General features: G+C 43.0%; 1 protein-coding gene across 1 annotated transcript in view; it reads right to left on the bottom strand.

Moving 5' to 3' along the window:
- The window catches only part of LOC126355279 (arylsulfatase B-like), a gene marked incomplete at its 5' end in the record, with an annotated part of 91,759 nt that overhangs the window by 35,925 nt on the left and 29,569 nt on the right, over positions 1 to 26,265 (bottom strand). Inside the window, 3 exons of the mRNA XM_050005567.1 lie at positions 943 to 1,100; positions 15,247 to 15,496; positions 18,159 to 18,382. Of these exons, the coding sequence (XP_049861524.1) occupies positions 943 to 1,100; positions 15,247 to 15,496; positions 18,159 to 18,382 (632 nt within the window). The remainder of the gene's footprint in view (positions 1 to 942; positions 1,101 to 15,246; positions 15,497 to 18,158; positions 18,383 to 26,265) is intronic.

Below are 26,265 nucleotides of genomic sequence, written 5' to 3' on the forward strand. Positions count from 1 at the left end.
TCCGTTTCCTTTTTTAAATTTTCTAACCTACCTGCCCGATTAAGGGATCTGACATTCCACGCTCCGATCCGTAGAACGCCAGTTTCCTTTCTCCTGATAACGACGTCCTCCTGAGCAGTCCCAGCCCGGAGATCCTAATGGGGGCTATTTTAACTCCGGACTATTTTACCCAAGAGGACGCCATCATCATTTAACCTTACTGAAAAGCTGCATGCCCTCGGGAAAAATTAAGTCTGTAGTTTCACCTAGCTTTCAGCCCTTCGCAGTACCAGCACAGCAAGGCCGTTTTGGTTAGTGTTGCAAGGCCAGATCAGTCAATCATACGGACTGTTGCCCCTGCAACTACTGAAAAGGCCCCTCTTCAGGAACCAAACGTTTGTCTGGCCTCTCAACAGATACCCCTCCGTTGTGGTTGCACCTGCGGTACGGCCTTCTGTCTCGCTGAGGCACGCAAGCCTCCCCACCAACGGCAAGGTCCATGGTTCAGGGTGGGGGATGGGGAGGGGGGTAAACAAACGTAAACGGACAAAAACCCTGGAACCAAGTTCCTTTATTGGAACCATCTACAGATGGTGTTGTTGTGGTGTGCTATGTGACAGAACAGGTCATGTGCTCAGCTAAGATACTCGAATTCTCGAAGTCAGCTCTCGAGAACAGAAAAGAAGGCGTTGTAATCAAGAACGTCCATTTGGTTGGTTGACAACAGTCTACAGCACAGTGCCATCTTGCTTGAGTACCTCGTAATAAGTATGCAGTACGCAGAAACTAAAATACATTGGCGGAACCATAGAGGTAATAGAGATGAATTTCTGAATGCATGCTTAAAGAACTATGAAATGTCAAAGATGAAGAATCTCAAGTGCCTGAGAGCCACCGAAATGTGCTTTCGACGACTCAAAGTTATAAAAAATGGAATGTACGGCACTGCACCAACGTACTTACTCCTCTAAAAGGGTAATTGGAGCCCCAGTTGGGGTATTCGCCGATCGTGGGCGCTCCGTTGTCTGAGGAGAAGACGATGACGGAGTTCTCCAGCATGCCACGTCGCTCCAGCGCCGTCACCACTCGCCCCACGGACTCATCCAGCTTGGCCATCGCCCCTGCCGACAGAAGTAAATATCAGAGGTGGAAGATCATCCACGTTCAGGAAGTGATCCACCTTTCACATTGTAGCGTTCAACAGTCGGCTTACCAACTCTTGACCTTGAAAAGATTGAGCTTTCTTATTACATGATTCTAAAATTCTCCTCTATGTGTGAAAGCACTTCTTTATGTTTTAGATGTTGTTGTAGAGAAACTCCGTCTGGGTTGCCATACGTGGTTTTTGGTTACCGTTTTATGTGCATGGTGAAGCAAAATTCAGGCACTCGGACGCCACAGCGCAGTTATTTGCATACTCACACTAAGAAAATCATCGTCAAAGAAAGGCAATTCGCTTACATTGGGATCACGTGTGTTGTGTGATAATTATTCATTCACAAAATCTCAGCCGTGCTGCTCAAGTAGAGCGATGAAAACCAAAGACTAATTTCAGTCTGCCCAATAAAACTGTAGTATACCTTTTTCTCAAAGAATACCTGACCTCTCAGTATTTTGAACACTGAATATAATAATTTATTGATCATACATGTGAGAAATATTCATGAAGAGTAACAATCAATAAAAACTAATTGCCTGTCATTTGTCAGAAAGGACTGCAAAACCTTTCACTGTGGGGACTCATAAACTGGGTCACATGTATTTGATAGCGTGAAACAGTGAATATAAACTAAGTGATCTGCGTAGCTGCAGGGGAACTACCTAGGATAAAAAGTTTAAAGATAATAAAGGAGAGGCCTATAGTCAGTATTTATTTATACTCTGCTGACTAGGTATAGCAGAAGAAAACGTAACAGTGCTTATATTGCACGTGAAAGCGTGGTCGTGTGCAGTGCATGGAGGACAATTTAGTAAACATTTAAGGCAAAATACTCCTTTAAGAGTGGAATAATACTAAAGAATTGTACTCTTCTCTGCGTTAGTATTAATAATACTGAACGAGTTATTTGTAAGACGTGCCGCTAATGTCGTTTAACGATAGGCACTTAGATATCATATCACGCTGCCTAGCAAAAGGATTACACCAACACCCAGAATCAAAATCCTGAACTCGTGCAATGAGATGCAGAAATATATTATATGCAGTAATCGTCCGAATCATACGGACTAGAAAATTAATAAAGGTATACACAATACACAATGACGAACTCGACCAATCCGACGTAGAAATCCATCCGATGAAGAAGTCGGCTGTATCAAGCAATCTAGAAAATAAATAAAAAAATATATGCCTACACACAGAATAGAAATATCGAACTCGAGCATTCTGACGCAGGAATCGATGATATAATACAGTATAAAAATCTGGAAATACGAAGACATTCATCTGGAATATAACTCGACCGTTGAACACGCGAGAAATCTACCCCACACCCCAATCGGTATGATCATGTAGTCTAGAAACTAAATAAAAATTATGCTTATACCTGGAATCGAATTCTCGAACTCTAGCACAATGATCGAGAAATCCACCCCACGCACCTAATATGCATGTCATGCACTCAAGAACATTATGAAAAGTATTCACCTATACCCGCAAAAGAAACCAGGAACTCGGCGAATTCAGACTCAGAAAGCTACCCCTTACCCTAAATACCCATATCATAAAGTTTAGAAAATAAAGAAAACAATACACTTTCAACGAGAATCGTAATCCAGAAATTGAATATTCTGACACAAATCGCACATAGCTATCAGACACACTAATCGGCCGTATTATACCATCTAGAAAGACGGAAAAACTACAACTGCACGCAGAATCGAATTCTCTAAACCCAAGGTCCTGATACGGTAACTTATCCTACCGCATGAACTAACAGGCCATATCGTGCAGTAAAGGACATTACGAAAAATGTACACCTACACACACAAAAGAAACGTTTTTCTCGACAGTTCAGACGCAAAGATCTACCCAGGCACAAATCTAACATGTCACCGAGCTTCGAAAGTAAAGAAAATGAAGAAAATAGTCACCCGGATACGAAATCCCTAAATGGAGCATTCAGACACATAAATCTACCCCATGCAGTAACCGCAGTCAAGTACGCTCCAGGAAATTGAAATGAAAACACCGTGAATTCATTATCCCAGGAAGGGGAAACTTTATTGACACATTCCTGGGGTCAGATACATCACATGATCACACTGACAGAACCACAGGCACATAGACACAGGCAACAGAGCATGCACAATGTCGGCACTAGTACAGTGCATATCCACCTTTCCCAGCAGTGCAGACTGCTATTCTCCCATGGAGACGATCATAGAGATGCTGGATATAGTCCTGTGGAACGGCTTGCCATGCCATTTCCACCTGGCGCCTAAGTTGGACCAGCGTTCGTGCTGGACGTGCAGACCGCGTGAGACGACGCTTCATCCATTCCCATACATGCTCAATGGGGGACAGATCCGGAGATCTTGCTGGCCAGGGTAGTTAACATACACCTTCTAGAGCACGTTGGGAGGCATGGGATACATGCGGGCGTGCATTGTCCTGTTGGAACAGCAAGTTCCCTTGCCGGTCTAGGAATGGTAGAACGATGGGTTCGATGACGGTTTGGATGTACCGTGCACTATTCAGTGTCCCCTCGACGATCACTAGAGGTGTACGGCCAGTGTAGGAGATCGCTCCCCACACCATGATGCCGGGTGTTGGCCCTCTGTGCCTCGGTCGTATGCAGTCCTCATTGTGGCGCTCAACTGCACGGCGCCAAACACGCATACGACCATCATTGGCACCAAGGCAGAAGCGACTCTCATCGCTGAAGTCTCCATTCGTCCCTCCATTAACGCCTGTCGCGACACCACTGGAGGCGGGCTGTACGATGTTGGGGCGTGAGCGGATGACGGCCTAACGGTGTGCGGGACCGTAGCCCAGCTTCATGGAGACGGTTGCGAATGGTCCTCGCCGATACCCCAGGAGCAACAGTGTCCCTAATTTGCTGAGAAGTGGCGGTGCGGTTCCCTACGGCACTGCATAGGATCCTACGGTCTTGGCGTTCATCCGTGCGTCGCTGCGGTCCGGTCCCAGGTCGACGGGCACGTGCACCTTCCGCCGACCACTGGCGACAACATCGATGTACTGTGGAGACCTCACGCCCCACGTGTGGAGCAATTCGGCGGTACGTCCATCCGGCCTCCCGCATGCCCACTATACGCTCTCGCTCAAAGTCCGTCACCTGCACATACGGTTCACGTCCACGCTGTCGCGGCATGCTACCAGTGTTAAAGACTGCGATGGAGCTCCGTATGCCACGGCAAACTGGCTGACACTGACGGCGGCGGTGCACAAATGCTGCGCAGCTAGCGCCATTCGACGGCCAACACCGCGGTTCCTGGTGTGTCCGCTGTGCCGTGCGTGTGATAATTGCTTGTACAGCCCTCTCGCAGTGTCCGGAGCAAGTATGGTGGGTCTGACACACCGGTGTCAATGTGTTCTTTTTTCCATTTCCAGGAGTGTATATCAATAAAAAATAATATTTCCAACCGAAAACGAAATCTCAAACTCGTGAATTTGGACTCACAAATCCACGTCACACTCTGGTCTCCTATATCATGTAGTTTAGAAAACTAAGTAAAGAATGCAGCTCTTCATGAAATCAAAATCTTGAACTAGAGCGTTCAGACGCGTCAGTTGACTCCCAGCATTAACTGCCCGTACGTATCGTGGAATCAAGCGTATAAACTAAAAATCCTACACCCTCAATAGAAATCCCAGAGGTGAGCATTCAGACGCAAAACTTATCTTACACTAGAATAGACTGTACCATGCGAACTAGAAAAGAAATAAACGCTCTACCTTCAGCAAGAATTGAATTCTCGAACTCCAGAAATCTAACGTGGAAATTTCACCCACTATCTAATCGGCCATATGACAAAGCCGGGAGAAGAGAGAATATATAACACCTACGTCCGGACGAAAAAGCTCGAAGTAGAGTACTCAGGCGCAGAAATCTACATAACATTGGACATATTCCGTACTCTAAAACTTGAAGAAACTATTCGCCTACCTTGGGAATCTAAATTCGAACCAGAACGTTCTGATTCCGAAATCGATGCAGTGCACCAGCTGGCCACGCTACACAGTGTGGAAAATAAAGAAAAATATACCCCTGCCCCCGCAATGAAAATGTCGAACTCAAGCATTTGACTCCGAAATCTACTCCCCGCACTAATCAGCTATATCAGGTCATATAGAAAATAAAGAATAAGTGCATGTAACCCGCAAACGAAATCTCAAGCATTCAGCCAGAGAAATTTACGCCAAGCACTAATTAGTCATGTTATGCAATTTAAAAACCATATATCCTATACATAATTGGTGCCTTTCCAACCAGTTGAAAATGTCTCTGTGTCCTAGTATAACTGTTTGTTGATTGGATGACAGGAATGAGAAGATGGGATATCCGACGCTTATTGCCAGGAATAGGTGTTCAGGACACGCAGTAAGGCAACTCCGCTAGTACGGCCTGCAATAACTTGGAAACCCAGTAGGTAACAGGCTCTGACCCTCCTCGAGGTTCATGTTGGACGCTTGCTCTGGTTCCTCGATGCATTCTCTGTTTTTTTTTTTTTCTTTTGGTGAAAGTGGCTGCGTAGCTACTATTATGGCCTGCTTAACTTATATGCTCTCGACACATACACTCTAAGACAAAAAAGACGTTCTACAAAGAAATTATCTGAATGGAACGGAAATCGGTTAATACGATGTACATGTACAGACAAACAAACGATTATAATTTCAGGAAAACTGGATGATTAGCTCAAGAGGAAGAGCTTCACACATTGAGCAACTCAATGACGCGGTGGCCCTTACGGCCCATTTGCAAGCAGTTGCTTGGCTTGGCCTTTACTGACAGAGTTGTTGGATGTTCTCCTGAGGGGTATCATGCCAAATTCTGTTCAATTGGAGGGATAGGTCGTCAAATTACGGCGATGATTAGAGGGCACTGCCCACAATTCTCCAAACGTTCTCAATTGCGGAGAGATCTGACGACCTTACCAGTCAAGCACAAAGGCAAGCGGTAGAGACTGCTGGCCGGTCCGTAGGGTAGGCTATAGTCAGGTTTATGTTCCACCGCTGTCTGGGACATCTTCAGACATGTCTTCGGCCTGCACTCTCATTGACTGGAGTAGAAATGTCTTCAGGGATGAGTGCGCTTCCACCGATGACCAGGGATGACGTGTCTGGAGACGCTGGATGTTGCCCGCCGTGCGGCCCGATAACCAGGAGTGATAATTTGGAAGGCCATTTCATTTCGTAGTAGGGTCACTTTGGTTGTTATCCGCTTCACCCTTACAGCACAGTGGTACGCCGACGATATCTTACACCCCTTTTTGTTGGCCTTCAAGGTAAGCCGTACTGGACTTATATTTTAGCAAGGTAATGCCAGGCTGCACATGTCGAGAATCCGTTCTGTTTGTCTTCAGGCTGCTAAACCCTATCTAGCCCAACAAGGTCACCTGAACTCTTCCCAGTTGAGAACAACTGGAGGATTATGGTCAGGACCATCCGACCATCTTGGGATTTTGGTTATCTAACGCACCAATTGGACAGAATTGGGCACGATACCCTCCTAGGGGACATCCAACTACTTCATCAATGCAATTATGGGACGAATAACTGCTTGCTTAAGGGCCAGAGGTGGATCAATGTGTTATTGACCTGCTCACATTGTGAAACTCTTTCTCTTACATAAATCATACACCATTCTGAAACTGTAATAATGTGTTTGTCCGTACATGTACATTATACGTACCAGTTTCGGTCTCATTTTGACAATTACTTCCTCGCGCGTCTTTTTTCCTGCGTGTAAGTGTGCTCTCATGATATGTCGCCACTATTTTAATGTGTTGACAGCAGTGCATGTGTAACGCTCATACTCCATAATACATATACAGGGAGTCTCAGGAGGAAGACTAAATATTTTAGGAAGTGGTAGTATACACCAATTCTGAGGCAACACTCTACATAACGTAGTTTCAGAGGTGGAGCTCGTTACACAGAGAATTTTCATTTTGCGTGTTAGTACCTCGAGTTTACTTGTCTGGCTTCAGTTTTGTTTGGAAGTTCAAATGCTGGAGTCGAGCTTTGGGTTGACGTAACTGAAATTTTAATCAGCGATTATGATTTGCTTGGCCAGTTATACTGTATTATACATGTATATCGTGTTTATCTACAATTGCTGAATATGGCGATATATTTTTCTTGTATTTTGTGTTAGAAACGTTGTTGCTGTTTGCAGAGAATACTATAGACGATGTACTAACCTCAAAGAAGCAGCTTCCAGGCTGTTTAATCCTGGAATGGTAAGCCCGCTTTTCTATTTTTATTTTTTTAAGTCAGCCGGCCGCGGTGGTCTAGCGGTTCTAGGCGCTCAGTCCGGAACCGCGCGACTGCTACGGTCGCAGGTTCGAATCCTGCCTCGGGCATGGATGTGTGTGATGTCCTTATGTTAGTTAGGTTTAAGTTGTTTTAAGTTCTAGGATGTTAACTCCCATAGTGCTCAAAGCCATTTTTTTTAAGTCATCAGTCTTCTCACTGGTTTGATGTGGCCTGCAACGAATTCATCTCCTGTGCCAACATCTTCATTCAGAGCACTTGAAACCTAGAGTGCGATTTTCACTCTGCAGCGGAGTGTGCGCTGATATGAAACTTCCTGGCAGAATAAAACTGTGTGCCCCACCGAGACTCGAACTCGGGATCTTTGCCTTTCGCGGGCAAGTGCTCTACCATCTGAGCTACTGAAGCACGACTCACGCCCGCTCCTCACAGCTTTACGTCTGCGAGTATCTCGTCTCCTAGCTTCCAAACTTTACAGAAGCTCTTCTGCGAACCTTGTAGAACTAGCACTCGTGAAAGAAAGGATACTGATGAAACGTGGCTTAGCCACAGCCTGGGGCGAAGGTCCCGAGTTCGAGTCTCGGTTGGGCACACAGTTTTAATCTGCCTGGAAGTTTCACTTGAAACCTACTTTTTTAGTTACTTGCAGGATGTATTCCAAGCCTCCGTCATTCTCTACCACTTTTGCCATCTACAGCTCCCTCCAGTATCATGGAAATTATCCCCTGATGTCTTAACAGATGTCTTATCTTCCTTTCTCTTCTTCTTTCAGTGTTCTGCATATATTCCTCTCTTCAAATGTTCTGCGGAGAGCCTTCTGACCCTTTAGCTTATGAGTCCACCTAATTTTCAACACTCTTATAGATCACCAAATTTCAAATGTTTCTGATTGCTTCTATTCCTGTTTCCCCATAATCCATGTCTCACTAGCATACAATGCTCGACTTCAGACGTACATTCTCAGCAATTTCTTCCTCAATTTAAGGTCTACGTTTGATGCTACCAGACTTCTCTTGGCAAGGAAAGTCGTTTTTCTGGTGCTAGTGTTCTTTTTAAATTCTTCTGGGTTAGTTTGCTGCCTAGGTAGCAGAATTCCTTAATTTGATCCCCTTCGTGACTAACAATACTGATATTAAGTTTCTTCCTTTCCTCGTCTCTGCTTCTTCTCATTACTGTCTTTCTTCGATTTACTCTCAGTCCATATTTTTCACTCATTAGACTGTTTATTCCATTTAGTTATTCTGACATTTCACTTATGGTAATAATGTCATTAGTGAATCTTATCATTCATATCATTTCACTTTGAATTTTGCTTCCCCTCTTGAATCTTTCTTTTATTTCCAACATTGATTCTTCAATGTGTAGGAGCAACAGTAGGGACGAAAGAATACATCCCTGTCTGACACCCTTTATAGAACGAACATTTTGTTCTTGGTCTTCCACTGTCATTGTTCCCTACTGGTTCTTGTACATATTGTATGTTACCCCTCTGTCCTTATACTATACCTCTATTTTTTTCAAAATTTCGAACGTCATGCACCACTGTACATTGTCAAACGCTTCTTCTAGGTCCACAAATACTATTAACGTGTCTTAATCTTTCTTTAGCCTTGCTTTCATTATCAACCGCAACGTCTGAAGTGCCTCTCTGGTCTTTACGTTTCCTAAAACCAAACTGATCGTTGCCTACACATTTTCTATGTTTTTTCCGCTCTTCTTTGTATTATTATTGTCTGCAACTTGGATGCATGAACTGTTTTGTTGTGATGATTCTTGCAGTTGTGGGCTCTTGCAATCTTTGGAATTGTGTGGATGATACTTTCCCGGAAGTTAGACGGTACATGGCCAGATTTACGAATTGTATACATCAACGTGCATAGTCGTTTTGTTGCCACTGCCTCCAATGATTTTAGAAATTCCAGTGGAATATTATCTATCTTGTCTGCCTTATTTCACTTTTAGTCTTAAAAAACTGTTTAAAATTTTGATTGTAATACTGGAACTGCTATCTGTTACCTATGGACACCTGTTCCTTATTGAGTCAGTTCCTCAGCTAAATCCTGGCCATCATAGAGACCCTCTACGCACTCTTTCACCTATTCGTTCTCTCCTCGACCTTTAACAGTGCAATTCCCATTGCGTTCTTAATGATACCCCCCCTTGCCTTTAATTTCAGCGAAGATTGTTTTCATTTTTCTGTACTTTGAGACAATCTTCCCGACAACCATTTCGCTTTCGATATCTTCATATTTCCATGCAACCATATCGCCATAGCTTCCCTGCATTTCCTATTTCATTCTGAAGTGACTTACATTTCTGCATTCCTCAATTTCCCTGAACATTTCAGAAATTCCTTCTTTCATCAATCAACTGAAGAATTTCTTTTGTTATCTACGGTTCCCTCGCACTTACCTCCCTTGTATCCATGGCTTTCTTTCCAACTTCTTTGAATGTGCTTTTTAGAGATGTCCATTCCTCTTCAGCTGAACTGCATACTGAGCTATTCCTTTTCTCAGTATCTGTAGCCTCAGAGAACTTCCATCTTACCTCTTTGTTCCTTAGTACTTCCGTGTTATGCTTCTTTGGGCTGTGTTTCTTCCTCACCTCTTAAACCTCAGCCTCCTCTTCAGCACTACTAAACTCTGAGTCTACATCTGCTCCTCGATACTCCTTACAAACTAGTGCCTGATTTCGGAATCTCTGCCTGATCATGATGTAATTTAAGAGAAATCTTCTCGTATCTCCCGGCCTTTTGCAAGTGTGACTCCCCCTTTTGTGATACTTGAACAGAGTTTTCGTTACTACTAGCTGAAATTTATTGCAGAACTCATTTAATGTCCTGATCTTGTATTTTTATTACCAAGCCCACATTCTCCTACAAATCTCTCCTCTAATGATACAACTGCATTCCAATCCCTCATGACTATTTGCAACAGAAAATCTATAATGAGAGTAGGATTTATTATGGGCAGAAAGGCTAAGCAGAAAGTGAGTTACGGTGAACAATTCAGTGGCAGGTCTTTTCTCATCAGAATCGACAGCAAACCGATACCGACTACCCCACTTTACCTGTACTAAATACTAACGATATATAAAGAGTACATTTAAATCTATATTTACGACACATTATAATTGTAACCTTATTATTGGTTTGAAGCCTTTGACGCATGCGTGCGTATTTAACCACACCAGTTTTGAAACATTGCACGACAGAGGTACCTATGTTTACATTGTCATTTGTAAATGAGATCCATATATTGTGCAAATTGTCATTTAGATATAATAAACTTAGCAATAGAACTTGCAGTTTGTGTACATAGAGAAGGGGCAGTACATACACACGTTTTGTAACGCTCGCTATATATTGGCCTATTACAAACAGCGCAGTAAACTGTTGTCACACATTTCTTAGGCTAGTGGCAGAATATCCTTGGGCCATGTAGCGGAAGAAGTCCTTGCTGTTCTTGCACGTTTGTCTGTAATACTCTTTTTGTTACAGTCTATAGCTCCTTGCCCAGGCTTGACATACTGTCTCGTTTCATGAGAGAGGGACGTGTAAATTGTTGATGCTAATTTAACCTCTAAAACACCCGAGCAGGTTATACAATCTCTAAGAATCGTTGTTACTGATGATGCGCTTTCATCATGTAGATACATTTTCTACAGACACTGGGCGTACGTACATGTGGCGCTATGGACTTGTCTTTAGACTCCGTTTCTGCCACTCCAACGATTAGCAGTGTCCGTTCCCACTTCCTCACAGCATTCCTGAAGCACCTATTGGGACTCGGAGATACAGTGCGGAGGTTATGGAACTACACTCCTGGAAATGGAAAAAAGAACACATTGACACCGGTGTGTCAGACCCACCATACTTGCTCCGGACACTGCGAGAGGGCTGTACAAGCAATGATCACACGCACGGCACAGCGGACACACCATGAACCGCGGTGTTGGCCGTTAAATGGCGCTAGATGCGCAGCATTTGTGCACCGCCGCCGTCAGTGTCAGCCAGTTTGCCGTGGCATACGGAGCTCCATCGCAGTCTTTAACACTGGTAGCATGCCGCGACAGCGTGGACGTGAACCGTATGTGCAGTTGACGGAATTTGAGCGAGGGCGTATAGTGGGCATGCGGGAGGCCGGGTGGACGTACCGCCGAATTGCTCAACACGTGGGGCGTGAGGTCTCCACAGTACATCGATGTTGTCGCCAGTGGTCGGCGGAAGGTGCACGTGCCCGTCGACCTGGGACCGGACCGCAGCGACGCACGGATGCACGCCAAGACCGTAGGATCCTACGCAGTGCCGTAGGGGTCCGCACCGCCACTTCCCAGCAAATTAGGGACACTGTTGCTCCTGGAGTATCGGCGAGGACCATTCGCAACCGTCTCCATGAAGCTGGGCTAAGGTCCCGCACACCGTTAGGCCGTCTTCCGCTCACGCCCCAACATCGTGCAGCCCGCCTCCAGTGGTGTCGCGTCAGGCGTGAATGGAGGGACGAATGGAGGCGTGTCGTCTTCTGCGATGAGAGTCGCTTCTGCCTTGGTGCCAATGATGGTCGTATGCGTGTTTGGCGCCGTGCAGGTGAGCGCCACAATCAGGACTGCATACGACCGAGGCACACAGGGCCAACACCCGGCATCATGGTGTGGGGAGCGACCTCCTACACTGGCCGTACACCTCTGGTGATCGTCGAGGGGACACTGAATAATGCACGGTACATCCAAACCGTCATCGAACCCATGTTCTACCATTCCTAGACTGGCAATGGAACTTGCTGTTCCAACAGTACAACGCACGTTCGCATGTATCCCGTGCCACCCAACGTGCTCTAGAAGGTGTAAGTCAACTACCCTGGCCAGCAAGATCTCCGGATCTGTCCCCCATTGAGCATGTATGGGACTGGATGAAGCGTCGTCTCACGCGGTCTGCACGTCCAGCACGAACGCTGGTCCAAATGAGGCGCCAGGTGGAAATGGCATGGCAAGCCGTTCCACAGGACTACATCCAGCATCTCTACGATCGTCTCCATGGGAGAATAGCAGCCTGCGTTGCTACGAAAGGTGGATATACACTGTACTAGTGCCGACATTGTGCATGCTCTGTTGCCTGTGTCTATGTGCCTGTGGTTCTGTCAGTGTGATCATGTGATGTATCTGACCCCAGGAATGTGTCAATAAAGTTTCCCCTTCCTGGGACAATGAATTCACGGTGTTCTTATTTCAATTTCCAGGAGTGTATTACTTGTAACGTATGTACCTATTTCATATCATTATCTTTCTAGTGTTAATCATGTTTTCACCGAACTGAATGAGATTTGTGCATTTATAATACTTTACGATTATCGATTTCTTCCACTTGTTCCTCTCCCCTGAACGGGAAAGATGCTGATTTCCACTTGGACTGTTATATTTATTTACTTGTAAAATACAACTTGTAATATCACCATTTGGTAATTTTCATGCGAAACGTAAGGTTGTGCGTTACCAGATCTCAAAATTTTAAAATAGTGAGACAACGAGTACATGTCATCGTCAAGTAGTCCATCTGCAATGGGTGTATGAAGTACTGTGGAAATATTTTCCATAAATGTCAGCAAATCACCGTGGATAATAACAGTATAGTTACCATTGATAAAGACAGTCTTTGTAATTATGTGTTTGTTGAATTTATATCTTTCTTTTAAGTGGCGCACACCGTGGTTCAGGTCGAAAACAATCAATTTTGGGTTTTCATCATATTTCGATAGATTAAGGTTTTATTTAAGTATTCTGAAAAGGATTTTGCTGAAAAAATTTTTTTGTTGACCAATTAAAGAGCATATTACTACCACGTGTGTTGATGTGGCATTCCCACCTTTCTCTCACCCACATTTCTGCATATATTTTACATCTTAATATCACCTACATTGCACGTTAGTGATTTTTTTTACCCCCGAGTTTGCTGGTTATCCTTGGAATGCAACGGTCTGTATTCTTTTATTTCGGCTGTTTGTAAACAACACGCTTTCAAACATGCGGTTAGTTTTATTCGAGTTTGATTGCGAGTAATTGTTATACTTACGTTTGCAGAGCTTGTTTATGTGTGTTTTGTTGTGTTTATTGAAGATGACGAAACATAAAGGCCTTTTCAAGAATCGACAATTTAGAGGAAACAAGTTTAGAAAGCTTTTTGTCCAAGAGGCTATGTCGCCTGGCAACGATGTTTCTAATTGTAATTCTTCATGCAACAATGAGGTGAACTCTAAGCTATATGTAGATGTCATTATGAGCAAAATAGAATGTGTAGGCCATGTTAAAAAATCGTTTGGGAAGAAGGTTGAGAAAACTAGCTGTTAATATGAGAGGAAAAAAATTAGAAGATGGAAAATTGTTGATCGGACAGGTCAGTTAACTAAAACTGAAAAAGGAAACCTGCAGGTATACTACGTGCAGGCAATTAGTAGACGTGAAGATAATGTGGGGCAATGAAGAGAGATGTTTGGGCCATATTCTTCCATAAGTCCTCTACTGATGATAAGCCATGTTCTGGATTGTGCCCATCAGCAGAAAATTCGTGGTGCAAATACAATAGGCCACAGGCAACTGGAGAATCTTATTCTCACCAGCATTCTCTTCCTGCTGCTGTTATTACAGCAATTAAACCTATTTTCAGAGACTTGGCTCATCCTGACTTTCTAAGGAAATGTCTGCATGCGGAGACACAGAAGCCAAATGAATGTTTCAACAGCATAATTTGGAATCGCCTTCCTAAAACTGTATTTGTACAGTGTAACTAGGGGTTCGTGATGCTGTTATTACATTGAGTTGTGGTAAAATGGGAAGGTTTTCGGTACTGAAAAAGCTGGGAATTAATCCTGGTGAAAATATGATCACTGGGCTGCTATACTCCGATAAAATAACGATAGCCGATGCAGACAGGTCTGCATCTAATATGACCAAGAAACCAAGACAAACATCCAAGAAGGAGAAAAAGAAGCTGGAACACCTGCTACCTATCATAGACGGGCCATCATATGCAGCAGCAGTTTCAATGAACTGTAAGTAAGAAATTTCAAAAGCTTTTTCTTTAAAGCCAATTTCCCTCAAACTAAAATTTTCAGTACATATGCCCCATTATAACAGAAACTATCATAGATAAATGAATGAAATTTTCAGAGACTTTGCATAACATAAAAAGCCACCTTTGGCACTACACTTATTAATATTCCCCCATTAGGGAGTTAAAAAAATATTTTCTGCAGAAAAAGTTAATACGTTTTGTTAATAAATTTAAAAAAGTATTTCTTAAAAACCATAAAATGGATATAGTAGATTTTAGTACAGTAGACTCTGTTAACATCATGTAACATACATTAAGAATATTAAGGTCCTGCATCATATAGTTTTTTTAGAAATTGGTCAAATACTTGCCTAAATTAACATGGGTTACATAGGCAGGGTGTGGTTCCCTTAAAATAGTGTCCACGTCACCCGCTGAGCAATCGACCAGTGTAACTAGACTGCAGAAGACCTGGGTCCAATGTGACTTTCCTGCAAAAGGCCGGGGTACAATTCTCGGGACTATCAAAAATTTTCCCCTGGAGACAATTTAGTAAGGCGAGTTAATGACTTGGATGGGCTGTGCATTCACCCCACAATGCGACGTTTGGCAGAGGATGTCAGAGCTGCCAGTCAAGAACGTGTCCCCAACACCGAATTGCGGAGTTCATCTCGACACTGCATGGTCGCTCGTATGGTCGCTGGAAGATGAGGCGTGGAAGGGAGATTTGGAAGGCGACAATGTTGCTCAAAACCGAGCTCACCTGCGTACACCCGTCGGTTCGGGTCTGAGATGTAGCTGAAGCGACTGACGTACTCTTGCGGAGCTTCCAGCAGCCTCGCTGGATTCCCGGCGTGCATCGCGAGGTGCGCCAGGTAGAGGAAGAGCGGCTTCCTGGCGTCGTGGTCCGCGATCAGCCGCTCGGCCTCCTCTGTGAAGACGTCGGTGGCGTAGCGCCCAGAGAGGTCCCACGCGGTGCTCATGTTGCGCCGCAGGTCGTACCCGTTGAGGTTCTACCAACAGGTGCACGGAGGTGTATGAATACAGAGTCGCGTGTCCCTTCTGAGATAGCTGGCGTCGGTCTTCAAGCATCTGCCAGTTCAGTTTCCTTAGAATATCCTTGACATTCTCCAATGAGCATACAAATCTGCTACCATTGGTGCTGCCCTTTTTGTACATGTTCAGTATTCCCAGATATTTCCAGAATGAGATTTCCACGCGGCAGCGGAGTGAGCGCTGATGTGGAACTTCCTAGCAGATTGTTGGTAGAGCACTTTCCCGCGAAAGGCACATGTCCCGAGTTCGAGTCTTGGTCAGCCACACAGTTTTAATCTTCCCGGAAGTTGCATATCAGCGCACACTCCGCCGCAGAGTGAAAATCTCATTCTAGAAACCTCCCCCAAGTTGTGACTAAGCCATATATTCGCAATATTGTTTCTTTCAGGAGTACTAGTTCTGTAAGGTTCTCAGGAGAGCTTCTGTAAAGTTTTGAAGGTAGGAGACGAGGTAATGGCAGAAGTGAGGGCAAGGCGAGAGTCGTGATTGGGTAGCTCTGTTGGTAGGGAACTTGCCCGCGAAAGGCAAAGGTCCAGACTTCGTCTTTCGGTCCGGCACACAGTTTCAATGTTCCAGGAAGGTCCTATTCCCAGATAGTACGATTTGATATGGTTCCCAGTCACATGAATAATATTCCAAAATATTTTTATTTATTTACCTAATATGATCTACGGACCATGCTTTCACACATACAGTACCTGTTACAGTACAGTTACCTTAGAAATAATAGTTTCAATATGACAACTAGTATTAAAATGATATCAATGTCAGAAGGGGCAATATGAATAACTTACACAGAAAAATGAACCAACAAAGTTAATTGTGGCATTACTTGTATTACTGCATCAGCTGCCATTCACAGTGTCATTAATAATTATAATAATGATAATAATAATTATGGCAATAGTTGTGTCATTAATAATAATAAGAATAGTGGCAGTTATAGTATGTATTTATAGGTATCCGAAAGACATGTGTTCTGATATAGCGGGTTCTAGGAAAAGGAAATTTAAGGAGACTACATCAGCTAAGAATACTGGGAAATGACATTGGAAAGGGGGATGTACAACGGTAACGAGTGTGTGCGGGGGTATTGTTATTGTTGCATTAGTAGATATCTCGTTACCAGTATCCTCAAGCTGGAGATATTTAGTTGTGTAATATAATCGAGGAGTGCGGTCCTGCTACCAAGAAAGTCGTCGACAAGATGGCTAAATGATGGAGAAGGACAGGAAGGTTTTTCCTCTGATGGGAATGAGTGTTTCTCCCATGTTATTCATATAAGAGCGTTAAGGTCGAGGAGTGTTATGACGGACAGTGTTCATTGATGACACAGTCGAGAAAAGATAGAGGGTACGTAAACCTCTGCGTTAGTCTTCTCGTAGCTAGGGTAGCTGGGCATAGGATGGTGAAATGCTATCAAAAGGTCGAAAATAACAGATATAACGAACATACGCGTTCAACACCAGTTATAGGCTACGTGAGCTTTTCTGAGCAAGGCCCTGCCTTGCTGTAATCAGTAAGGGAAAGTGTAACTGTTTGTGAAAGTTACTTCTTCCTGTTCGATGTTTTTTAGGGCATGGATAGATACTGATTGCTTCTTGCACGTTAAAGTGACATGATTAGACCTATTTAGATTTTCATCTATCATTCCTCCTAGACTTTTGCTACGGAGAGTATTTGATATTTGTCCCGTATAGGCTCAAAGATGGTAGAGATTCCCGATATTTCTGCTTGATGAGCCGAGAATGACAACAAGTACCGCTTAGCTTTTGAATGGATTGCATTGGTATTTAATCCTAAAGATAGCGCCCATTTTGTATTACCGACAGGTCTGTATCGCGATGCACGAGATCTGTCTTCAAGTTCATTGGTTACTTGGATACAACTGGAGGTCGTCACTGTACATGACGTACTTGCAATGGGGCAAGACTGACTTACGTATAGTGCAAAGGGTATAGGACTTAATACCGAACCCCGGGGGACGTCTGATAGTAATACCGAACCCTAGGAGACGCCTGATACTATCTGCCTTCATTGTGACTTTATAGTGCCGGAGTGACGTAGTGCTGGTGAGATGTCAGGCATGACCGAACCCTTTGCACTGAAATTGGCAACAGTTCATACGAGTGTTTTCTGAGCGCTCTACCTTGTAAACACATGACGTTTTCTCTGTATCCAGCCAATAAATATAAGTCTGCTACCTGCTGACCGCGAATGAACGTATGTTATCAATTTTTTGTCCTCCCAGCATATTAATGACGGGGGTCAGTGTCCAGCCCAGCCTGGATAGGTACAGAAGCGGTTTCCCACATCCTACCGGATGAACATTTGACTGTTACCCAAGTACTGCCTCAACTACACGATTCACGAACAATTAGTAAACTTCCACTCAATTACACATGAATAACGCTACACGCAGAGAGCTGGGATTTGTACATTCCGTCCTGAGCGGTGGGAAGGGGATGGGGCTTGGAGTGGGTTTCTTAATGCGTTGGTGACAGGAAGGGCATCCGTCTATCTCTTAAATTAATCATGAAAATTCCATCAACAACGTGTCGACACTGCGCCCGTGCTGGAGACGAAGGCACAAGGAAAGAAGGAGATGTATTTCCTTACCCCGGCTTGCAGGATGTAATCGTAGTAACCGACGAAGCCGTTCCAGTAGCCGAGGTGGGAGTCGAAGCCGCGGAACGTGGGCGTCAGCTCCTTCATGTGGTAGCCCAGGTGCCACTTGCCCACGGCCCTGGTGACGTAGCCCAGCTCCTTCAGGTACTGCGGCAGGATCTTGCCTTCGGGAAGGCCGCGTGGTTCCGCTGCGTATATCGGCACACCCTGCATACCTGCAAACACACAATATTTAGTCCAGTCTCTAAGCGGGGCACAAAGTACTGATGTTTAAAATTTAGCAGTTATAGAGTCAGCAGTGATGAACGACATGAGGATGCAGAAGGCAATGGAACCACTGCATTAAAGACACCTAACGTGTATCCACAGGACATGTGGCCTGTAGTTGAAGAAGTGTCATGATGATCTCTCCATTGGCAAAAGATTCCGGAATAGTCCCCCATTCTGATCTACGGGAGGGGACTGCCAAGAGGGCGGTTATCATGAGAAAAAGATTGAATAATCAAAGAAAGGATAATGTTCTACGAGTCGGGGAGTAGAATGTCAGAAGCTTGAACGTGGTAGGGAAACTAGAAAATCTGAAAAGGGAAATGCAAAGGCTCAATCTAGATATAGTAGGGGTCAGTGAAGTGAAGTGGAAGGAAGACAAGGATTTCTGGTCAGATGAGTATCGGGTAATATCAACAGCAGGAGAAAATGGTATAACAGGTGTAGGATTCGTTATGAATAGGAAGGTAGGGCAGAGGGTGTGTTACTGTGAACAGTTCAGTGACCGGGTTGTTCTAATCAGAATCGACAGCAGACCAACACCGACAACGATAGTTCAGGTATACATGCCGACGTCGCAAGCTGAAGATGAACAGATAGAGAAAGTGTATGAGGATATTGAAAGGGTAATTCAGTATGTAAAGGGGGACGAAAATCTAATAGTCATGGGCTACTGGAATGCAGTTGTAGGGGAAGGAGTAGAAGAAAAGGTTACAGGAGAATATGGGCTTGGGGCAAGGAATGAAAGAGGAGAAAGACTAATTGAGTTCTGTAACAAGTTTCAGCTAGTAATAGCGAATACCCTGTTCAAGAATCACAAGAGGAGGAGGTATACTTGGAAAAGGACGGGAGATACGGGAAGATTTCAATTAGATTACATCATGGTCAGACAGAGATTCCGAAATCAGATACTGGATTGTAAGTCGTACCCAGGAGCAGATATAGACTCAAATCACAATATAGTAGTGACGAAGAGTAGGCTGAAGTCCAAGACATTAGTAAGGAAGAATCAATACGCAAAGAAGTGGGATACGGAAGTTCTAAGGAATGACGAGATACGTTTGAAGTTCTCTAACGCTATAGATACAGCAATAAGGAATAGCGCAGTAGGCAACACAGTTGAAGAGGAATGGACGTCTCTAAAAAGGGCCATCACAGAAGTTGGGAAGGAAAACATAGGTACAAAGAAGGTAGCTGCGAAGAAACAATGGGTAACACAACAAATACTTCAGTTGATTGATGAAAGGGGGAAGTACAAACATGTTCCGGGAAAATCAGGAATATAGAAATACAAGTCGCTGAGGAATGAAATAAATAGGAAGTACAGGGGAGCTACGACGAAATGGCTGCAGGAAAAATGTGAAGACTTCGAAAAAGATATGATTATTGGAAGGACGTAGGTTGCAAGTGCTACTCTGAGATGAAGAGGTTAGCACAGGAAAGGAATTCGTGGCGGGCCGCATCAAACCAGTCAGTAGACTGATGACAAAAAAAAAAATAAAGAAGAAAAGAATGAACTACTAGAACCGGCTGTTTCTAAGGCCAGCTTCGAGCTTGGTTTGGTATTATATATTTCAACGCGCACGTCGCGAAAAGTGGTGTCAAATCGAAACACTTGCACTCGGCGACCGGTCTACCCGACGGGAGGCCCTAGTCATACGACATTTATTTATTTATTATGTAGTTAACTCAATTTTTCGATTCGATCAATTAGAAATGATCAGTGAAAGCCTGCAAATGTAAAAATAATGGGTTTATTTAATGATAATTTTACTGCTACAAGTTACGACTTTCTTTTCATTTATGGTGTCGGTTCAGGACACTAGGATAAAATGATGCGTTTAATTGAGTGACTTGAGTTACCATTAACGAGCTTTAGACAATTATTAAATCACAACTTCAAAAATGGTACAAATGGCTCTGAGCATTACGGGACTTAACTGCTGTGGTCATCAGTCCCCTAGAACTTAGAACTACTTAAACCTAACTAAACTAAGGACATCACACACATGCATGCACGAGGCAGAATTCGAACCTGCGACCGTAGCGGTCGCGCGTTTCCTGACTGTAGTGCCTAGAACCACTCTGACCGGCCACAACTTCCTTTGACAATGAAACGTCGTTGTTTCCGGTTTGAATCCTAGGGAGTGTTACTCAAAACCTGGTTCCTACTAACATCCATCAGGTTTGATTACAATGTGGACTAGTAAACAGCCAATCCTCATCAGCATATGTACTTTAGATCATAGTTAACCACCGAAGGCTTCACCTCAAACACTGTAGGGTTATCACGAGACACAATATGCATCCACTTCAGTTTACATATATTTTAATAATGACTGATGGTCAAAAGTTAGTTGCATGAAACGTGCAAGGTCGCCTGCGGCATGTAGACTGACCAGTACATCAAAATACCTTACACCAATTTCTGTGGAAACAGAGGTGTCAGACTGATGGAAAGATCGCAGCGTTATTCCATGACTCTAATAAACATAGGATAAACACGTATCGGAAGCTTTAGTCATCAATAATACACTATTGGCCATTAAAATTGCTACACCAAGATGAAATGCAGATGATAAACAAAATATTGGACAAATATATTATACTAGAACTGACATGTGATTGCATTTTCACTCAATTTGGGTGCACAGATCCTGAGAAATCAGTACCCAGAACAACCACCTCACGCCGTAACAACGACCTTGATCCGCCTGGGCATTGAGTCAAACAGAGCTTGGATGGCATGTACAGGTACAGCTGTCCATGCAGCTTCAACACGATACCACAGTTCATCAAGAGTAGTGACTGATGTATTGTGTAGAGCCAGTTGCTCGGCCACCATTGACCACACGTTTTGAGTTGGTAAGAGAACTGGAGAATACGCTGGCCAGGGCAGCAGTCGACCATTTTCTGTATGCAGAGAGGCCCGTACAGGACCTGCAACATGCGGTCGTGCATTATGCTGCTGAAATGTAGGGTTTCGTAGGGATCGAATGAAGGGTAGAGCCACGGGTCGTAACACATCTGAAATGTAACGTCCACTGTTCAAAGTGCCGTCAATTCGAACAAGAGGTGACCGAGACGTGTAACCAATGGCACCCCATACCATCACGCCAGGTGATACGCCAGTATGGTGATGACGAATACACGCTTCCAATGTGCTTTCACTGCGATGTCGCCAAACACGGATGCGACCATCATGATGCTGTAAACAGAACCTGGATTCATTCGAAAAAATGACGTTTTGCTATTCCTGCCCCCTAGTTCGTCGTTGGGTACACCATCGCAGGTGCTCCTGTCTGTGATGCAGCGTCAAGGGTAACCGCAGCCATGTTCTCAGAGCTGATAGTCCATGCTGCTGCAACCGTCATCGAACTGTTGGTGCAGATGGTTGTTGTCTTGCAAACGTCCCCATCCGTTGACTCAGGGATCGAGACTTGGCTGCACTATCCGTTACAGCCCTGCGGATGAGATGCCTGTCATCTCAACTGTTAATGATACGATGCCGTTAGGATCAAGCACAGCGTTCCGTATTACCCTGCCGAAGCCACCGATTCCATATTCTGCTAACAGTCATTAGATCTCGACCAACGCGAGCACCAATATCGCGATACGATAAATCGCAACTGCGATAGGCTACAATCCGATCTTTATGAAAGTCAGAAACGTGATGGTACGCATTTCCCCTCCTTACACGAGGCATCCCAACAACTTTTTACCAGGCAACGGCGGTCAGAGCGCTGTTCCTGTATGAGAAATCGGTTGGAAACTATCCTCTTGTCAGCACGTTGTCGGTGTCGCCACCGGCGCCAACCTTGTGTGAATGCACTGAAAAGCTAATCATTATGATATCACAGCATCTTCCTCCTATCGATTAAATTTTGCGTCTGTAGCAGGTCATCTTCGTGATGTAGCAATTTTAATGCCCAGTATTGTATATTGTCCTTTACTATTCGCAATGTCTGCCAATGCTGCGGTAACTTTTTGATTCCGCTACTGCAGAAATCACGTGGGTTTGAGGAGAAGAGCTCGTCGAGTCATGTTCGAAGCGCATTTTCATCCGGAAACGAAGTTCCTTGAAGGCTGTTAGATAGAGTGCGGAAGAGGCAAAAATCCGACGTCGCAGGATCAGGTGAATAAGGTGGTTGCAGAATGACCTTCCAATCCAGCTACTTACAGATATTTTTCGTCAGCCTTACAGAATTGGGGCGGGGTTTACTGTGGACTAGCATCACTTCACGAAGTCTTCCTGGTCGTTTTTCTTGGACTGCGTTTGCAAGACGTCTCAATTGTTGACAGTAAATGTCACGAGTGATGGTTTCACCTCGGGGAAGCGCTTCGTAGTACAGTACACCGTACTGTTTCAGCAGATGAATAACATTATCTTATGTGGATGCGCACAGGTCTTTGTACAGGCAGTTGCTGCACAGTTTCTGCTCAACCATTCCTATCTGTTCCATAAGTTACCTTAAAGACATCATTCTAGTTACCAGTAACCATACAGTATAGAAATGGTCTGTATTTTTTACGAACGAATTGATGTCGAACAAGAAGAAACGCTCATGTGGCCACCCGCTGATTTTAGTGATTTTGGGCTAAGAGCATGCGGTACCCATACACTCGATTTTTGAAGCTTCCCCATTGTTTGTAAATTTCGAACAGTGGTGGAATTGTTACAGTTTATCACAGGTACTATTTATCGTGTATACTGACGTGGATGATTGTGGAGTAAAGAGTGCAAATGAACCTCATCAAATCCAGAAGGTCTTCCTGAACATGGAGAATCACTAACGTGATAACGATTCTCCTTACAACGAGAAAACCATTTTCTTGCTGTATTCCGTCTAATTGTATTACCCCTAGACAGGGCAAAAATGTTTGTGGCTGTCTTCGCTGCTATGGCCTGTGAGGACAACGTTACTGGAACATCATCTTATGGTACCTGCTCGAAGCAGTACACCTATAGGCAAATGTCAAACACATTTATGTGCGGTGCTCAGAGTCATGTAGCTCGTTCAGGAAGCGTCAACTGCGCACACTACACTGGCGGGTAACATATTCCCCTTGCGAAGTCAGTGCTTCGACCTTTAAAACACTGAGCTGCATCCACAGCCGACGCTCGCGCTCTGCAGTCAACAACATACTCGGAACACAGCGAAGTTCCTCTGTCCATCGCATGGAGCCGCGAGATATCACCGTTTGCTCCAAACACAGTCTCCACCCAGTGACTCAAAGAGTCATGACGGTGTTTGCCATGCTACCAGAAACGAAATCATGCTTGTCTGGGCAAACTTGTTTTTCGAATACGAATTTCGGGAAATGATTCCCATTTTCAGATCCGTTTTCAGTGTTATTTGCTATTTAATTGTGATGTTTTCTGTGTAAGAGGTTCTTTATTGTTTCTTTCTTCATTATCGCAATTCTATAACTGTTCATCGAACTTTATACAAATTTGGAAAAAAAAATTTCTGCTTATAATTTCCTTGATACCGATTTCTGTAGAAGCTTACACATATTAAAGATCACGCAAAATTTTCTGTACACAGCACATATTAAATATAGGACAAACACATAAACAAACTGTTACAAAGATGTTTTCGCATGTAGTTTGCAAGGATAACACTATAGGTCGTTGACAGACTGTAATATCCTTTAATATGGTGCATATATATCTTAATAATATGCACCATTATTTGCTTGTACATTCAATGGCACTTATTTCTGCGCGTCATTATTTTAATTTAAATGTATCTTCAATGCATCTAAGGACTTTACTGATTCACTTTCGACTTTTTCATTTATTAATTTTTCTTTTTATATTTTAGATTATATTGAAGTGTGAATATATCTCCAGTTCTTCTTATAGCTCCATTTTTAGTCTTTATTTAGTCGGTGGAGTACTTAGATATTTTTCCCTACTTTCCCAAACGTATCTCTTGCATTGTGTAAATGTGTGTCTGTCGCTAACGTGTATCTGTTGCGTCTGTAGATTTTAATGTGCTCTGTATACCAGTTGTTGAAATCTCAACGTGTTTGTCCTAGGTAGAACATGTTGCACTTCTGCCGTGTTATTTCTTATCTATCATAATTATGCTTATTGCTATGTGTTTTTGTTCTACTTCATTAGATGTAGATAACACAATTTTTACTTCGTGGTTTTCTAAAATATCTGCAATCTTCTGTGATATGTTGCCAATGTATGGAAGTCTTGATATGATTTTATTTTTGACTTTTTTATCTTTATTGAGGTTTGTGTCTAGGAGTTTTTTCACTTTGTTTAATGCTGCGTAAACCATAGAAGCAGTACAGTCATTGACAACTGCAATCCGTATCTCTATTTCTATTTCTTGTTGAGTATTATCTTGGTGCAAAGGTACTTCAGTTGCCCTTTTTAGCATTGATACGTATGCTGCTTGCTTATGTATGGTTGACGTACGTGATGTTGCATGGACTGTGGTGTTTGTCACTATTTTTTACCCTTACATTATAAGGTGCTTGTGTTGTTCTGTCTCATGATATTTACGACCAGGTAACTGACGCTTTTGTGTTGTTCATGTTCCACTGTAAATATATCTTTCTGCTGTAGGCTAATGAAGTAATTTGGAACGTCTACTATGTTTTTGGCATTAACTTTTATTAGCAGTGGTTGATGATTATGTCAGCTGTGATACCAGATAAACCTGTTCCCAGTACTAAGTCATGTGAGTAGTTTTAAACAATGCCATTAAATGTTAACTGTTATGACTTAGAGTTTGTTGGAGAAATTCCATGAATTCAATAACCTCTCTGTATGCAAGTTTTTTGTTTCACAAATTAATTTTGGATTAATTTTACATCTTTTTGTAGGTGTGTTTGAATAAATGCTGGAAATGTTGTAGGATTAAAATTAAGCGTCTTGAGGCAGTTATGTGGCTTTTAGTTCTTCAGATAGCATTATAGATTTTTTTTGGGAAAATATTTCTCCATAAGCACAATATTTAATCAGTATTGAAAGTTTTGCCACAGGTTGCTGGACTGTATATAGAGTTTCCCATACAACACCTTTGATTTCCTTCTTTTTGTATTTTTGCTATGTTGTTAAATGTTCATGCATAAGATCAAATTGTTTTCTGTTTCTGACAAGAGGAAATGTGTGTTCCTCAGATATTCCTTTATTTTACTTTGAAACTGATTTTCGGGTCTTTAAGCTTGTGCTGAATGTTGTTAGCATCAAATAATTCATTTGTTTTGCTATCAACTCCTTTTAGTTCGTTATGCATAATGTATTGACTTCGTCCGCCTTTGTAACTACTGTGTATTATGTTTGCTTTCCAGGTTATTACTTATGAAATTTGATGTGTTTTTGTCAGATTGTAAGACGTTTGTGTCATTTACTGTATATATTTAGACCTAAACTTTTCCTTTTTTCATTTATTTTTCAATAAGTTTGTTAATTTTGTTACATATTCTACTTTTGTATTGGAATTTACTTTTGTGGTATCAGATGCAGTTTTAGTTACGGTATTGTTGCATGTTCCATGGATCATTTTGTATGATAGATCATAATGAAGGGAATGAGTCATTTTACATTCACAGCACAAATTAGTTTGTGCATACAATCACATTCTGAACTTCTCTATTTTTACTTTTTATTAGAAAATGAAACAGTTATACAAATAATAGTAATTAGTACCTATCGCTGTTTACACATTACAGTAGCAGACGTTCATCCGTGGAATGGATGGAGTCGTTAAGGAGAAATTTTCTCAGTTTTGTTTTCAAATTTTACTGTGCTGTCTATCAGACACTTTATAAGACTGGGAAATGCACCATTGTTACTTTTGAATTG

The sequence above is a fragment of the Schistocerca gregaria genome, chromosome 3, assembly GCF_023897955.1.
Source record: "Schistocerca gregaria isolate iqSchGreg1 chromosome 3, iqSchGreg1.2, whole genome shotgun sequence".
Taxonomy (NCBI): domain Eukaryota; kingdom Metazoa; phylum Arthropoda; class Insecta; order Orthoptera; family Acrididae; genus Schistocerca; species Schistocerca gregaria.